The sequence below is a fragment of the Cryptomeria japonica genome, chromosome 6, assembly GCF_030272615.1.
Source record: "Cryptomeria japonica chromosome 6, Sugi_1.0, whole genome shotgun sequence".
Classification (NCBI taxonomy): domain Eukaryota; kingdom Viridiplantae; phylum Streptophyta; class Pinopsida; order Cupressales; family Cupressaceae; genus Cryptomeria; species Cryptomeria japonica.
In genome coordinates, this window is record NC_081410.1 from 49957833 (window position 1) to 49976312 (window position 18480).

General features: G+C 37.7%; 1 protein-coding gene across 3 annotated transcripts in view; it reads left to right on the forward strand.

Annotated features, from left to right (window-relative positions):
- LOC131079416 (probable enoyl-CoA hydratase 2, mitochondrial) overlaps nt 1-18480 on the forward strand; it is an 85613-nt gene that overhangs the window by 15604 nt on the left and 51529 nt on the right. For all 3 annotated transcript variants that reach the window (XM_058017357.2, XM_058017356.2, XM_058017355.2), the window contains exon 3: nt 9813-9887. In XM_058017357.2, coding sequence (XP_057873340.2) covers nt 9813-9887 — 75 coding nt within the window. The remainder of the gene's footprint in view (nt 1-9812; nt 9888-18480) is intronic.

Sequence of the window (18480 nt, forward strand, 5' to 3'; positions counted from 1 at the left end):
CATTTGGGTGTCTTTGATTGCTTCTTCGGAAGCTGGACACATTGTTAGACTTTTGTAGAAGGCCTAAGCGGCTATGGAATCAATCTTGTTAGGCATTTTTTAACACTAAGTGAGTGTGTACTCACATTTAATTGATTACTTGCAAGGGGTTTCTCTATGATATCTTGGTCTCATGCTCATAGTGTCCAAATCTCTTCTATTATTTCTCGTCTTTCATTTCATTTGCTTAAATGTTTCACTCATTTTTCTCTAACATCTTAAGACTAGCTATATTTTTTATTGACTACTTGTAATGCCCATTTTTGTCCATAGATAACATAGAACAAAAATAATAAAATAAATTGAACAATCATTATTGCAATTGCAATATGACATACATGTAGGTGGCTGCATGGAAGAACACATCGACATGCACTTAGGAAGGTAAGGCTAAAACAACAATAGGATGTTATGAGTGGCACACATTCTAGGCTCTACACCTATGTGATAGAAGTTTAGGGGGTAGGCACCAATGCATACAATACCCTAATGGAATGTTGTTATAAAGATGATCCATTTCAAGATGGCCTAGAAGAAACAGAGAATGACAAACCCTTCACCAATAAAACTTTGACTTGGTTTTGAGAATCTCTTGTATTTTACGGCTATGAAAATAACTTTTGTAAGTTCTTGGGAGCATTTGAAGCAAATAATTAGGAAGCTATTCCATCCAATGAGTCTTAAGAAAAAATAGTGTACAAGAATGGATTAATGATTTTTGCACAAGGGTTAATCAAACAGGTAAAGATGTGTTAGAAGTACTAATGAAATATATAGGTCTTCATAATCATCTTCTTATGTTGGTATTGCTTTCTAAACTGGTTGATATAGACAAAGCATGCTTGCTATTTTGAAATAAATATTGGTTCTCCGTCCAATTTCAATGAAGTCAAAGCTAATAAAAAGGTCAAAAAGACAAAGTCTATACATTGTGACCATTGTTATGCTCATGAAGAATTATCTTGTTGGAAGCTTCATTTGGCAAAGAACACACACAAGAAAATAGATAAGAAGGATGCTAATATCTCACTTGAGAATAAGGTGGTAAAGGAGATTGAATGCACTTTCAAAGTTTATTCTAGGCTTCATTGCACCACTAAAAGGTTGGTTTGATGGATAGAAAATCATTGTTTAAACTTTAACCTTAAGATCTATATCAATGGTGTTAATATTGATGTTTTATTTAAACTTCTAAGTTACCATAGTTCCTAATTGAGCATATCCCATCCTAATGGTAGCTCTCCATCCCTCTATGGAGTTGGTCAATGAACTAATACAAGAGTATTTGGTAAAAACTGATTGAATTAATGAATGATCAAATGATCATTAAATAGATTACAAAGAGATTAATGTTTCTAATAAGAAACAATTGATAACAGATGCAAAAAATAGAAACTCCTAATATTTACAATATATTACAAAATTGACCATTAAATTAACTGAATAAAGATATTATTCTAATACCCTCCTTTAATGGTCAATCTGTCTACTACACCAAGTTGCCCCGTGAACTTAACAAACTTATCCAAATGTAGGGACTTGGTGAGGATATTTGTAGTTTGATCCTTAGTAGGAACATACTACAAATCCACAGATCCATCTTCAACCAACTTGCGGATGAAGTGACAATGAAGCTCAACATGCTTGGCCCTCTCATGGAAGACTGCCCACTCAAGATGCAACAAGGTGGGAATCCATAATTAATGTCCACTAAGCCCATATACAATAAATTCAAATAAACCCAAAAATGGCATCCATTTGTGCATTAAATGCACCCCATTACATCCAACTTGCCCAAAATACCATGGATATTCCTCATGCAACCATAAATGCCCAACATTCTTCATGCGACGACTACATGCTACGGGAATCTATCATAAAATCATTAATATGGCGATTGTATGCAAAAAAGATTCCTCACGCATTCAACATGCATTGACTGAGCCGCCACTAAGTCAAAATATTCCATCAATAAATGTGCCGTCACTACTACATCAAAAGATTCTCATCCAAGAATGGACAACCATTATCCCGCTCATTAATTGCATATGTGATGAACTTAGCGATGATGGCTTTCAGCTCCCCTATGGAGACACTTGGCACACTTTCAATGTCATACTCCATCAAGGTGATTTCTTCCTTGTTCCTGGAAAAGTTCTCCCATTCCACAATCATCTCCTGCGCCTTCTTTATTGTGTTGGAAAATGAGGAAACATTCTGAAAATGTTCCTTAGAAAAGGAGCCTACGAAGAAGAACTCATGTAGTTGGGACTTCAAGGAGTTCATTGTTACTCCATCCTCATTAAGCCTCTTTGCGAATAGTGCTTCAATCACATCGATCACTTCCTCGTGTACCCTTCTAATTGAGTCTTTCAAAGCTAAAGACTCCATCTTGAATTTTTCAAAGGTATTTCTTTCGGAGCAAACGATGCAGAACCATAGGGAAAAGTCATACACCTCATTCTCCTGAATTACGTTTTTGCCAATCAGTGTTTGTTTCAGAATCTTCATTAGCGCTGAGTCGTAGAATGGTTAAGTCTTGATAAGTGTGGACATCTTCCCACAAACCTTCCGCTCTCTCCAATTTGTTTAGAAGGGCCACAAATCTAGTATGAAGCTGAGCCAAATCTTCAATGAACTTTCCAGCCGCAGTAAATATGTCTTCCACCCATTCCCTAGAACTTTGGGCCATCACTCTGATTACTTCTGTGTCATTAACGACTTCCTTAGGGAGAGAGGAAGGAGGAATGAATGAGGGATCTGCTTCTCGGAGCGGCCACTTGAGACTTCTAATGTATTCACATAAGGCCCTATTTTCTTCCTTCATCCTTTTACATTTTGCCTTTGTTTTCTGTGTCTTTTCTGTCATGGCCAAGGAAGATCCTTCGAAGTCTTCAATTACTTGCCCGATGGAAGCACGCCCTAGATCAATCTGTCTAATCACATAATTTTCTGGCATAATTTTATTCCCGTCTTTATCTATTGCAAGCTCAGCTATATGCAAGGTTCGGGATCCAAATTCATCCCTCACAACCTTGGAGAATTTCTGGGGAGCCTTCTTCTTTGTCGGCTGATCCATTCTTTTTAACAGCTCTTCTAACTCCTGTGCTGGATCAATTTCCTTTTCCGACTCCTTTCTTAATCTATCCATCAGCCAATCAGGAGCACGAATGGAGTGTCTGTGGATTTCCATCCGTTCTTGCTCCTGTGATACTTCCTCCATCTTGCCAAGGATGGCTTCCACGAAACTATCCTAGCGAGTTTCTTCTTGATGAGGAGGAATTTTTTTGTCTTTGACTTCTTGGCTGATTTGGTCTATGCGAAGCATTGACACTGAGAATATTTTGTGCTGGAGCACTGTCAAGGATGTTGCCTGGAGGTGGATTTATTGGATTTTCCTGCGAAAACAGTTCTACCTCCTGCATGTTGGAAGAACTGGCCGGTGACTGCATCCTTTCTACCCTCGCTCTCTTGTGCGGTGGTTCTTCCTGCTGTACCTCTTGGTGAACTTCTTGATGAATTTCTTGATGTGCTTCTTGCTGGGGTTTTTGTTGGGCTTCCTGTTGGACATCTTTCTTCCTTGTCGTCGTCGGCCTCTTTGGAGCACTTTTCCCTCTATCAAGCCATACCTCTCCTTTCTATTGAACTTCTCCTTCTTTAGCTTGAGCTTGTGAAGATCCTTCCGTAGCCTCGCTGTGGAAATCAAGACTTCCCATTAATTGGAAAGTCAGGTGGACATTCCCTCTTTCAACCTTTTGATATGCCTATCAACCTAGTGTCTGGTAAACTTTAAAACAGGTCTAGCCAAGATATCTAGATTGTCAATTTCTGGCTCTGACCAATTTGGGAGCTGAATGGGTTGATCCTTCATCTTTTCGAATTCAGGTTGCACTAAATCCTTCCATCACTTCCACCTATTCTGATTGTTTGCAAGGGTAGCCTAGAAAACATCTTCCTTCTGATATCAAAATCATCCCTTGTATCGTCCCAGTAGTCTTCTAGGTGAAACTTGTGTACAAATTTCACTCCAGCAACCTTTTGGATCTTGCGATATGGATCATAGTGAGACTTGGTGGTGTAATATGCTAAGCGGTAAAATGCCAATTCTTCAGTTGCCTTCTCAGCTGCTGCCAAGTTCGGGCATACCTCCACATAGTCTCTGAAGACGATTGGGAATTCAATAGACAACTTCTTCTTCTTCTTTTGAATTTGATCATAAGCTGTTAATTGCCTCATAAGTTCTAATAGTATTAGCTTGTCAGATGGATACCGTGGCAGTTTATATGGCTGGAAAGCGAAGCCCTGTGTCTTGATATATGTGAATTTTGGAAATTGCAGGAAAGTGGCTCCGAATTGCTGAACCAATGCCCTAGCCTGAGGTGACACTCTCGTGTGGAACTCATTTTGCATGATTCTGGTCAGGTACATGGTGAAAGTGTCATTCGCCAACTTGAAAGAATCGGTATTGTGGAGGTGTAGCTGAGGATAATTCTCATGAACTTTCAGTTGTGCTGGTCCGCAACCCATAACTCCCTTTCCAGGCAGACCATCAAAGCCTCCCATCCTTGCAAGCATGTAAATTACGTAGGAGCTCATGTAGAAGGACTGGGACTTCTTTTCTTTCAAATCTTTTAGTTGTTCATGCATTTAGTGGCTGATTAGTCTAGACCAATCCACCAACCCATTGGAATTCATAACCTCGCCGATGTAGAAGAACATCCATGGCTCAAAGTTGATGGTATGTGAACCCCATTATTCTACTTAGCATCATTATCAGGTCCACGTATTTCTGCTTGAATTCGAAGATAGTGAGCGTCTTCGGAATTTTGGAGATGTGCCGTCTAGGCTTCAACAACCAATGTTTGTTGATGGTTTCCACACATCTGTCAGGACCTGCATCATATATCGCCTTTGCACCATTCATGGTCCAGTAAGTCATCGAGTGATGTGAAGGAATCCCAAAAGCTTCACCAATTGATTCTAGAGTCAAAGTGGCTAACAACTTGCCACCTGATGTTGAAATTGTCCTCCGCTCTGGATTGTAGTGTTTTGCACATTCGAGAATCAAGTTTGGACACTGGATAGCAAGAGGAAAACTAGCTATTGCAGCAATTTCACTTCTAACAAACTTGACAGCTGTAGGAGATGGATTATGCTCTGCTGTTCCAAACATCCTGATCTTGAATGCAGCCAAGTTGAAGGTTCCCAAATTTGTATCACTAATCTCCTTCCACCTAGACACCATCTTGGATTTTGGAAGGAATCCCTTCAGCTCTGCCTTTATCTATGCATGTCTGGTGATGATAGCTGCCTTGCTTGATTCTGCCATCTTGGAAAGCCTCCTGAAAATGATGACAAATTTTCTAGGTATGACTTTCTTCGCCTCTTCTTCACCTCATCTTTCTTGAAACTCGCATGTGAGAAATGAAATGCGTCTTCATGCTTATATAGAACTTCTCTTACGTGCTACTAAGTTGGGAGGAATCTAATTTGGTAGTTGCATTCATTATGTGTCATACTTTCCCATTCACCACACATGCAAATGGAATTTCCCTTGTAGTTGAGTTCAAATTTGGAAATTTGTCTTAATGCATTAAGTCATACGTCATACTTAGAATATTCCTTGCCAACTCGTTAATTTCTATTTTTCAAATTTCGGAGGGAAATTGGAAGATTCTTTCAAAATTCTCCTTATTTATTTGCTTGGATTGACTTTTCCTGCCTTGGAGGGAATTTTCCATGCTTTTCCACCACCTTCGATTTTTTAGGAACTTTCCTAAAATTTAGGACCCGGGTCTGGTAGAGAGAGAAATCTCTGACAATTCCAAATCTGCTTTTCCTTTCCTTTCCTTTCCTTTCTTGACCTTGGGATTTCTGCTTTTCCTTTCCTTTCCCGACCTTGGGATTTTCATGCCTTGGGAGATTTCTGGAATTTTCAAACTTAGGTGTGGAATTCACTTCACCATGGAATTTCCTCATTTCTTTGATTTTCTTTGACTTTGCCATTGCAACATCCTTTCCTTGGCCAGGGCGGATTTTTCAATTGGAGGAGGAATTCTGTCAAGTATAGGAATTTCCATAGACCCCTCTGTTTGGTGCCCTCACCATGCCTTGTGGATTTTTATCATTGCCAAGGATTCATTGCATTTCTATGAATTCTAAGGTCACTCCATTCTGGCGACCTATGACCTTCTTGGGCGGATTTTTGACCTTGTCATGGAATTCCATTGCTTTCCATCCTTCCACGAGACAATGAGTTTGGTGCCCTCCCTCCTTAGCTGGGTGCAATTTTTCATGAGTGAAGGAATTTCATCAATTTTGGATTCTCCATGATCCACTCCTTTTGGCACCCTATCTACTTCTTGGGCGCCAATTTTCATAAGGCAAGGAATTTTGATGTTTTCTATGAATTCCAGTACAACTCAACTTTAGCGCCCCACTCCACTTCATGAGCGCTATTTTGACTAAGGCAAGGAATATGGAATTAGATGGATTTTCCATGGGTGCCTCATCCCAGCACCCTGTCTCCTGCCTGGGCGCCAAATTCGTTATGCCATGGATTTTGGCACAATTTCATCTTTCAGACTTGATCAACTTTGGTTGCCTTCAAATTCAAGATGCCATTCATGAAAGGGAGCTTTCCAAACTTAGTTGATTTTTCAAACTTTCCACTTCAGGGATGGATGTCAACACTTAGCCACTTTTTTGCTCACTTTGTCTGCTCTTCAAACCTTTCAGATTTAGAAATAACCGTGAATGTTCAATCTTCATTGGCTTGCCTGAATGGTCCTGTCAGAACAAGCTTTCCAAAAATAGAAACTTTTCAAAATGTCAGTGTTAGACCCCAAAATAGGATGTTAGAATGACTTACTATAAATAGAAACTTACCAAAAATAGAAATTATGAAAAATGGTAAGTTCAATTTTTTGGCCAAATGAAGATATTCCGGGATGCAGTAAAATCCCTAAAAAAATAGCTCCGATTTCGCTCAAATTTTATTGGGAGGTTCCTTCAAGGGTCCTGATTCCAGTTCTACACTCAGTTTTCCAAAACCCTAATAGAAACCCCTAAAATCTAGGACTTAAGGCATAAACCCTAAAATTGACAAAATGAGCCTTAGACTTAACCAAATTCACCCAAACGAAAAGCAGACCTAATCAATTTGACCCCCAAACACTCACAAAGCAGAGAGATTGACGAGATTGCGACCAAAAGACACCAAAAAACCAAAACCAACTGACCGAGAGGGCCTAAAAAGTAGGGGGTCCTATCTAGGATGGGGTGATGTGTGATTAGGTCGCAACAGGGCCCTTCTTAATTTTAATTGTATTCTTTCATCAAAGTTTAGTTGATAGACTTGGTTTTAAAACTTTCCAACACTCGAAGCTTTATGGTTTGTGTTGGATAAATGGAGGTGCACCAATGTTTCTTGATGAGCAATGTAGATTGAAGTTTACTATTGGTTCTACACTTGATGAGATTGTGGTAGATGCTGCTCCTGTGGATATTTTTTGAGTTGTCTCTGGCAACCCCTAGTACAACCAAAAGGCAGTCTTCTATAAGAGAGGGAAAAAATTCTGGGACATCAAGAATCGAAAATCTTTCATGTTGTATGGTTTTCATGGCAAGAAAATAGAAACAAGTTTCTAAGATATTGAATTGGCAACATGAAAGTTCTCCCATTGGAGAGAACTAGGGTTGAAAATTTTACTCCATGTTCAAGCAAACTTTCGTGGTATCATTTAGACACTTGGGACACAAAGTTGCACTAAATTTTGGATTGCATTTGTATTGTGGTGCAAGATGACATGGCATGTGTGACCCCTTGTTGAGGGTTCTTCCACATTCGTCTTCTGAGTCTCTACCTACTTTGATGAAATTGCTGATTTGTACAGGTAGCATATGCATAATTGCCATGGTGAATTCCTCAGCTACTGTCGCAAATTCACCATGACTGCAGCAAATGAACAATTGACCCCTAGCGGAAGTACTGAACTTGAAAATGCCTCTAGTGAAAGCAGCAAATTCAACACGCTTAGTCGTGTGAATCTAGTGATGTTCCAGATCTCAAAATTTTCCACTTCTCTTTAATGGTTGTTTCAGCTTCTAGAAGGCAAGGGAGACTATTTTAACATGTTTATTGTCAATTTTTTTTCATGTTTGAGTCTTAATTCTCTTGGTTGGGATTCTCTCTTGTATTGTCTCATGTTCATGACTGTTGTAGAAGTTGTAAGAGCAGAGAGTTCTTGTGGAGTCTTTGTTTGGTTCTTAGGGAGTTAGGCACATGGTTGAAGCTCTGTAGAAGGCCCAATGGGCTGTGGAATCCATCTTGTAAGCCAATTTTGTGTACTGAGTGAGTATGCTCACATTTAGCTGGAGTTTTGACTCACAAGGGGGTTTCTCCAGGGTATCTTGGTCTCATGGTTATGGTGTCCATATCTCTCATATTGTCTCTTGTCTTCTGTTTGCTTATATATTTCAGTGATTTTCCTTCCACATTTTAAGACTAGTTATGTTTATTGTTGACTACTAGTGTATGGCATAGCCATCCTATCGTTAGATAATCGATTCTCAAAATCAATCTTCGATAATGATATCTAAGTAGTTTCTATATGGACCAGAAATACCTAATTTGGATTCAGCAGGCCTCTGCTGGGCCTGCTTGGACTTGGATGTGAAGAACTCGTTGAGGACTCAGATGGTCTTGTAACACTAGCATGTTGTGACTAAGAGTGCAGGCTCTTCCTCGGAGGCCATTCATTAGTTGCCTTATATCATCCCCTTTAAATAAAGATCTTATCCATGAAAACAATACTTGAAAATCGCAATCAAGACCTCTGCAATCAAGTTTTGTAAGCAATTGGATTTGTGTAAAAAGCACAATGAAGGTTTTGGAGGTTGGTAATGATGATGGAAAGGATTTTGTGTGAGGTCCAATCAATTTTCTTCTAATATCATACCTAAAAAAATTGTAAAATCCATCTCAGAATTTGAGGTTTTTTAGCACAGAATTGGATGAATTGGATTACAATGCAGATTTGAACAAAATATGTAAGGCAAGAGAAAAAAATTGATATGGCAGTGGAATCTAAGAATTTATTTTAGTTTGATGAAGAAACTGAGATCCTTAGAGTTGCCTTTAAAGAAATTCCGTTCACCATTCTCTACCTATAAAATCCTAAGAAATTTTTAACAAATTCACGGACAAGTTTGACCCTTCGAAAATCCCATATCTTGCCCTCTTCCTTTTTCGACTTAAACATTAAGTTTTATAATTTGAACCCCAAAATTGTCCAAATGAGAAATAACATGGGAGACTAGAAGAAACTCAGAAAGCTTTAAACACTATGGTGAATTTGCAGACAGTCAAAATGTGGAATTGAAACACAAGAATTTGTAGGGGATTCAACAGACTCTAATTACATTGGTAGAAATAACCATGAGAAGCATCAATTGTTTGAGCCCTAGGGGATTTTTCTAGGAAGGCAATAGATGATCATTTTTTGTAGTTGAAAACTTGAAACTTTGAAAAAGAGTCATTTAAGTAGCTTGCAAAACAATGATCTGCTAGGAAAAATAACCAATAACCATAGCGTTTTTGGCATTTGCAGTTGTGGATTTACATGCTTGTTCACATTAGAAGTGAGATGGTTAATTCTGGAAATCTAGAAATTAAACATGTTTTCCAATTTCTTTTTATCTATCATATTCAGGTTTTTAAAGTTTAGTTGTTAACCCTGATCTATTTCCTTCCATTGGATTGTTTTTCACAGGAGCGACGAAAGATGAGTGCTCCAGAAGTCAAAATATTTGTCAACTCTTTGCGATCGACCTTTTCACTTTTAGAGGTTTTAACTTCTTACTTCTATGCTTTTTTCCATCAAATTGTCTTGATATTTCCTTTTGAAGGTTTACACTTGTATAAAATTTGAAATTCGTTTGTGCAATGAAGAGTACATCTATCATTGATTTTTTTGTGAAAGCTCTCAACATTCAAAATGATTTGCAGTTTCGATAATCATACAACTGCTTCTTCCACTTTCATGCTAAGTCTTTTTTGTAGATATTATGTAGTTATCCAAATCATTGAAGTTTAGCTGCAAATTTTGAAATGAATTATTTGTCCACCCATGGCAATCCAATAAATTTGCATTTTTGAGAGGAAACCTTGTTTTAGAAACTTTTCTTTGCTTTCAAATAAGAAATCTCCAGTTCAAGTTCCAAAAAATTGTTACTTTGCTTCTATACAAATTTTTGTGTTCTACTTTTGTACTTCAAAAGGTTATATTTGATTAAACTATTCAGTACCAAATTGTCAGCATTGATCTCCCAATTATTTTTCATTTTTAACCCTTAATGAAAGGTAACTTTTGCCTGAGGAAAGTGACAAAAACTTGGGGTGGCTATTTCAGAAATTATGGACTCATGGATTTCCTCCACATTTAAGAGAGGTGACATCCTCTTATGATATGATACTTTTGTATTTTTGCTCAACTTTCAGACAGTAAATGGTTAAGACTGAGAATGAAAAGAGACAACTAACCTGAAAGATAAATGATATGGCTGATAATTGCTCCTGGAAACTTAGGAGTATATAAAATGGAATAGTCATGAATAATGCTTATATGGCAGAGAGTTGAAAATCCTTTGGTGCAACTTTCAATGAAAAGATGTGCATCTTGCAACAAATGTCTCCTGATTGTCCAGAAGACTAGCTAGGTTTAGTTTTTGTTTTGTTAGCTGAGCTTGATTGTAAATTACATTTTTGGGTTGTGTCTCTCCCAAAGTATCTTATATGAGTTTGAGACATTCATGAAAATATATATGATTATCTTTGTTCAATGTTGATGCTTCCAGTGTATTGCTTTACACTCAAATTGACAAAACTGTTGGCTATTACTCATTCAATCCTCGATTGTTCTATCAGATTCGGTATTAGACCAAAATTTACTGATGAGTTTAGTTAAGTAAATAAATTACAGAATGGATTTAAAAAGGCTAACAGTTAGTGGAGGAAGAAGAGGAATAGGATGACCACCACAAGCTGGAGTTGAATAAAATTGCAAGGATCCTTAAGAGCCATATAAGCTCAAAGAAGAAGAGCAATGTAGAAGTTGTTGATTTTAAGGTAGTGCTCGTCAACCACAGGCAAACATCAAATCTGTTGCCTTCCCAACCATAGACAATAAGCTCTTATCGTCACCCCCGAGCACGCTACATAAATTTCTCACCATCAATTGACCTGCTTGTACATGAATTCGATCTGCCTGATTATGATCGAACTTGCTGTCTGATCTCAGTTCCATAGAGGGAAGAGCACGTCCATATATATCCGTCGAAAGGAGATATCCAAGAGTCGGCTCTCATCAAGGAGGCACGACCTTCATGAAGCATCGCATGCCTTCAAATGAGGGGTGGCAGACTTTAACCAAAAGTCGGCCCCTTTGAAACAAATCCGATAAGTCAAACTCGATAATGTATGTTTAATCATTAAACCTGATAATGCATATGTGACTTAATAAAGATATTAAAGGATTAATATAAGTTGATAGATTCATCAAATGTGTAAGGCCAATGGGCCATTCACACATTTGATCTTGTTGAGTCGGCCTGTAGGATTTCTACTGACGCTATATCATCAACAGGATTGAGTGATAATGATGGAGATGAGGAGTACCTTCTGACCCAACAGCATGGATGAGAGCCAGGCTAAGGACTTTAAGAGAATATTATCGATGCCATTGGCAGAACTGAGTGGTAAACCAAAATAAAAAAGCCCCACATATTTAATAAATTTGAATCTTGAGAAGTTGATTGATTATGTTACAGGGTCAGAAAGTATGACTTTAAGTAGATAAAAGTTTCCAAGAAAGTTATTTACATGCAACAAGCCGAAAGGTCACACCTGCCTATGGTGGGATCATTGTTAGTTGGAAAGATAGAGAATGGAAAAAGAGAAAATAAAGCCTCTGGACAGGATGGCTACAAAATATTAAATTAATACCTTAACCTCAGATTACCAGAAACATTTGTGCAGGAAATTGCAGAATCCAAAATAGGAGTTGATTTTGAAGTGTTGCTATTGTGATTAATCAAGTTTTGAAATGTAAAAGTTTGTTTTATATTTATTCACCCCCCTTTCTTGGTATAACTGAGTGCTTCTTAGACGATTGCTTATCTTGGATGATTTGTTCTTATCTCAAGAAGGCATTTTCTTTGGCACAAGGAGTGTCCCATTTGTCATTTAGTATTGACTCCTCAATGATAGTTAGCGATGGGCTTTTCCCATCTTCTTGACATTGGTTAGTTTCAATTTGGATGAAATGAATGGGTGTAGGCTATTGCTACTCTATGCCCAATTTCATATAGAGGTCATGGAAGGCATTGGTGTAGGTGCAAACTGACTAGTCATGTCCTTGGCACTACTGATTCCATTGAATGGAGTAGTCATCATAAACATTTTTAGTTCAGTATAAATCCATGGAGGCTTCTAAGAAGTTTTTGTAGGTAGGATTAGATTTTTTACCTGTTTGGTCTTCCCTTCAAAGTGCATGGGCTTGCCACCACCTCTTGATTATGAAGAGACTTTTAGAAGTGCAAGCTTGATCTTTCTTAATTAGAAAAGTCATTCATAGAGAAATATGACTCTAACCAATTGTCTACTATATCTACACCTATTTTACCCTCAAACATAGGGAAATCTATATTCACTTGGAAATCGGGGGGAGTCAAGTACCAAAATCTTTACTTGACAATTAAGTGGAATCAACTATTTAAGGACTTTTGCAAATTGGCAAAATAGAAAGGTTTGTTTCTTTCAACAAGCCTTTGTGATTTCATCTTTGATTGATTACATGGATCGCATCTTGTTCTTTTCCCATCGGAATGCATTTGAAATGACTTGGAAGGTAATCTGATGGATCTCATGGTTTGATGTTGAGGCTTAAATAATCGGATCTCATTTGGTAGGACATGCAATGTCATTCGCTCTAGTACCAATGATTTCAATCCCAAGTGTTCTAGGGGACAATGCTCCAAGTAAGGGCCTAGATGTGTTGTAAGCATGTGGAAGCAATATGGAGATAAAGCATTAGAGAAAGAAGAATACTATAAATTGGAACATATCCTTTTATTAATTTGTACCTTTTGTACATGACACTCATGGAGATGTTTGGTTGTGTGTTTGCGATGTTTGTCTTCTTAATCTTTTTATCTATTACGTTATATATGTACAATTATAATTAACATGATCAAGAAGATGGAGGTTGTTATGGAAGTTGAATCCGTTGACCTTCAATGTGTGACTCTTTTATCTTTTGATAGTTAGGATTCTGGTTGTGTGCTATGCTGACATGTGGGATGTCATGAAATGACTGTTGCATGATGTTTTGTATTGTGTGCCATGAGTGCGTGTGAGAATGTAAGTGTGGTGCAGAGCATAGATATAGTTGTGTTAATGTTGTGCGGTATGATTCTTAATGCTTTGTTGATGGTGCATGATATAAAGGGCTGCAAGTGCACAAATGTTGAGGAGTGGCTTCTAGGTTGTGTAACATGGTTCCTAGCACTATCTGCAAGGCACATGATGCAAAGAGTTGGGTGCGGGGTTGTGCATTGTGAAAGTGCATGTGCACATGATGCAAAGAGTTGGGTGTGGGGTTGTGCATTGTGAAAGTGCATGTGCTTGTATGCAGATCCTTCATGCCATGCCAAACTGTGCTTCCAAGGCTTACTCCACATCGACATATTTGCCTACACAACGTTTACCTAAGAGACAAACAACCACACTGATGCTAGAGCATCCGGGTCCACAAGAAATCTAGCATCACCAAAAATTTTGGTTGAGTTGGTTTTCAGATTTTTGCATTTTTGTTGTGTGTGACATCTTGCTATATTACGAAAGCTACAGGAAGATTTCAAGTTCTTCTATACTACGATCACTTCTGTAATGCTAAGAGTTGTTATGTGTTATTTTAAACCAAATATCAGGCTGCTACTGTTTTATCAATTTTAATAGGACTGTGTCAAAAGTGCATTAGGAGCTGCATGTGTAAAAAAAATGCAAAACTTCATTAAGCTTCAGGAGCTGTGTGAGCTGTATAGGCTGCAACAAAGACTGTACAGTCAGCTATAGGAATACAATGTGTGAATTTTGGTGTTTCATTCCTCAGTTCAGTGACAGAAAGTTATATATCTTTTTGCTGAGTTGTACTATGACTGGATGTTGTATTTTAATTGCTTTATGCAATATTGTTATTACTTGGAAGGCCATGATTTAATGACCAAACTTAAGGTGGTTTTCCCTTTGATTTTTGTTTTCCCGAATTGTCATCTTTCTAAAAAGGAGGTTTTGTCTTATATTTTTAATTTAGCAGCATAAAAAAAATCAGATTGGGCATTAAGTGTTATTTCTAGCAGCTATGGCCTTCATGCAGTAAATTATTTTGTGATTTGCTGATTGTTCCCTCACTCGTGGCATTGATTTGTGGTCATATGATTGGAAAAAGTCTGTCATTCTACTCTGGTTTGGTCTTTCCTGTTGCTTTTGATTCGTGAGTAATGTTGGAGCTTTGATAAAAAATCATTTGTTGAATGTTTTGTGGTGTTCCCTTATGACTGCATGTTATTTCTCTAAGCCTTCTTGACCATTTTTATCTTTTCTAGTTGTTTTGCTTAGCTAGGAGCCTTGTGGGGGTGTATTCAAATTCATCATAATGGATTACTATTTATCATGTTGGGTGATGTGATGTTGCTGAGGAGTGGCAAGATTTGCAAAATAGAGGGATATCAAACATTTTTTAAAATTATAGACACAAAGAAGGGGGGACTCAAATAAGACAAAAAAGGGAGTAGAGGTAAAGCTTTAGTAGGGTTTTTTTAATCAAACGTTGCAGAAAGATAGAGATAGGAGAAAGGAAAAAGAAGGATTGAATAAGAGAAATTAAAAAAGAGGGATCAAAGAGAAGAAGGAAGTAAGCTGAGAAGAGCTTCCCTGAAGTTGAGCTTTAGGTAGACAGATTCTTAATCTAGCAAACACAAGGGCAGCAAGGTAAAATGCTAAAATATGGAATGTTAGAGGTATAAGCACCCTGAAGCACTTGTAACTATTAAGCATGTTACATTCAGCTATAGAAAGATAAATATTAAATAAATTTATTTAATGGTGTTTTGCTTCCAATTTGTTTTGTTGAACTATTTGTGAATGTCAGCTGGTTTAGGCAGATTTTTAATTAATCCTCCTAGCTAGAATGCACCAACACCCAAAGGATTGCAAACTACCTGTGATTAGAAAATCCCAATTATTTCTCAAATGTTCTTGATGTTGATGTCCTTTGTGAAATGTATATAAACATCTATTTTGATAGAGAGCTAGGCGCAGTCATAGCATGGTCATAGCTAGCAGAAGATAAATAGTCATATATATAGATAGAGAGGCTGCCAAACAGATAGACAGATAGACTGACAAACAGATAGATGGTCAGATAGGCAAACAAACAAATAGATAGATAGATATATAGACAGGCAGACAGATAGACATATAGTCAAAATAGATTGATAGATAGACAAACATATAGATAGCTATCGTCCACTCATCAATATCATGGTTGCATGTACAAAGGGTCCATTTTCAGTTTAAGGTCCTCAAGGAGGCTATTGAGGAGGTTAGGCCACAAATTTGTGGTCCAAGTAGTGACAAATGTCGCACATGTTGCTAAGTTGCAAGGAAACTTGTTGAGGCAGCTTACAAATATATTTGGTGGATTCCATGTTGTGTGCATGCCATGAACAATTCACTCAAGGACATGGGGAAGATTTAATGGATTAGAGAAGTGGTTAGTGATGCTAGAGATGTGTAGATGGCTATTTGCAACCACCACACTTCACATGCACTTTTCGGGAACTTCTCTAAGGAGGAGTTCTTGAAGCCAATTGAGACCAAATGTGCATCCTATTTCATTCTCTTGGAGAGAATGATTGAGTTGCAAGAGTCACTACAACTCATGGTTATGACAACAGATTGGAATTGGTGGGTGGAGTCCCTAGACAAAGCAGGGGAGGAGGCTGAAGGTTACAGTGAAGAGTGATGTGTTTTGGAGTGATGCAAAATATATAGTCTCCATCATTGCTCTAGTTGTCCAGGTCATAAAATATGGGGATGCAGATGCACCTAACCTTGGAGAGGTGTATGGGTGCATTGATTCTATGCTTGACCAGATGAGGGTTGTTGTGCAAGAGGACTACGCATTAGCATTCTACAATGAGCACGTTCAACCAATCATTCATCAGAGATGGGAGAAGCTCAACACTCACTTGTACATGGCTACCTATGCATTGAATCCTATGTGGTACAAAACCAGGCCTAGTAGAGTTACAACGATAGAGTTTGTTGAGATGAAGGTAGGATTCTTTAGGGCCATTGAGAAGACGTATGATCCTATATATTGCAACACGATTCACATTGAATGGACCAAATTTGCTACTCCGAGGGGTTATTTTGAGGCGGCCAAGATGGATGTGGCAACTATGGCACAAGAGGACCCAATTTTGTGGTGGAATTGCCATGGACTAAAATTATTGACTACCACTCTATCCGTTTGGTTGCCTTCATGATTCACACTAAGTGGACCAAATTTGCCACTCTTGGGGCTATTTAGAGGCAGCCAACATGGATATGGCAACTATGGCACAAGAGGACCCAATTTTGTGGTGGAATTGCCATGGACCGAAATCTTTGACTGCCACTCTAGCCATTCAATTTCAATCTCAGGTTTCTAGTTCTTCAGCTGCTAAGAGGAACTAATCTACCTATAGCTTCATCCACTCTCTTAAGAGGAATAGACTTACCTTTAGGAGAGCAAAGAAGCTTGTGGTTGTACATTGTGCTTTGTATCTCATTGACCACAAGACGCTTGTGTACAAAAAGAGTCCCACAACACAATGGGATGTAGAGCTAGAGGAGACAACATAGATTGATGAGAATGCTATGATTCCAGATGAAGGGCTGGTTGGTATTAGTTTGGTGGAACTTGACCATGAGGAGTTTGGTGATGGTTAGAGGCCTCCCTTTGCTACATTTTGTACTTAATTTGATATCATGGTACTCGTCATAATCATCTTTATGATATTTTGGATATAATAGAAATCTTCAATTTGAGATTTTCATTTGTCAAATTTTATTTAGTATTCAAGTATTTAAAATTTTTAATTGTAGTATTTAGTATTTGCAATTTTTCTATTTTACTAATTTGCCAAAGTTTCATTTGAAATGTAATCCTTGTACATCTTTTTATAACTAGTTTTCAAGTACTATATGTATATTAGCGCCGCCCCCATCTCCAAAACCTATCCCCTCGTCAGGAAACTCGGTGGAACATTAGTTTCAACAGATTTTCACAAATAATTGCAAGCTGATTAGCAGTCCAAATCAGCAGTCAAAGCTATCTTTGACCACCATTGAAGATCTATGGCAACCTCCCTACAAAAATTGGTGCCTTTGATATTGTTATGACTCCTTTGAGAAAAGGTACAACAATCTTTGGAAGCATATTCCCACACTAAAAAGGTTGCGGCAGCATCATTAAGGCTTATGAGTGCAGCGCTAAGGATGAAACAAGGCTTATAAAGCCTTTCAACAAGATTTGACCCTCCTTTGAATATTTCCCAAGATGTACGACTTTCTTGGGGAAACTCTTATGGTACGGCTGGGAATAGAACCCAGCTGGAAATTAATACATATAAATTTTAATTCATCTTTCCCACTGTGCACACTACACTTAAATTTCTGCTCTTTTCACCTGCACACACAACAAATTCTGATATATATGTTCACTCACACACACAACACTTATAAATTAATATTTGTCTACAAAACTTTTATAAATTTATTACTTGTAAATCTACATCTCCTGGAAAGATATTTCATTACCAATAATCTCTTGTTCTACTGAACCTTCAGCATGATCATGGACCCTAGCTAGATTCACCTCAGAATGTTTTTTGCACAAATTGTGACCCTAAATGAATGACACTGTATTGGTTAGGGAGAAATCTTTCAGCATTGAAACCAATCTTCACCTAAGGGTTTTCATCCCTTGACAGTAGAAATCTATTCAACTCGACAACTAAGGTTTCAATAAAATACCAAATGTTGATAATGATTCAAATGAGTCACTTCAGCGTCCTTTTATAACCCTTTGTGGAACTTTCTGGAAATTATATTTTAAAAATCACTTTTTAAAAGTACCAATCAGTTTTGCTCCATTTATTTTATTATCTACTCTTTTCAGCACTTTAGTTATTTAAAAGTCACCTTTGTAAATAATTAATATAAGTTGTCTTTAAATTCACCTTTTTGACAACTTAAATATATTTTTTTGATTGGTAAGCTTCTAGATTTTTAGCCTAGCTTAAGTCCAAGAGAGATCACAAGGGGGAACTCCT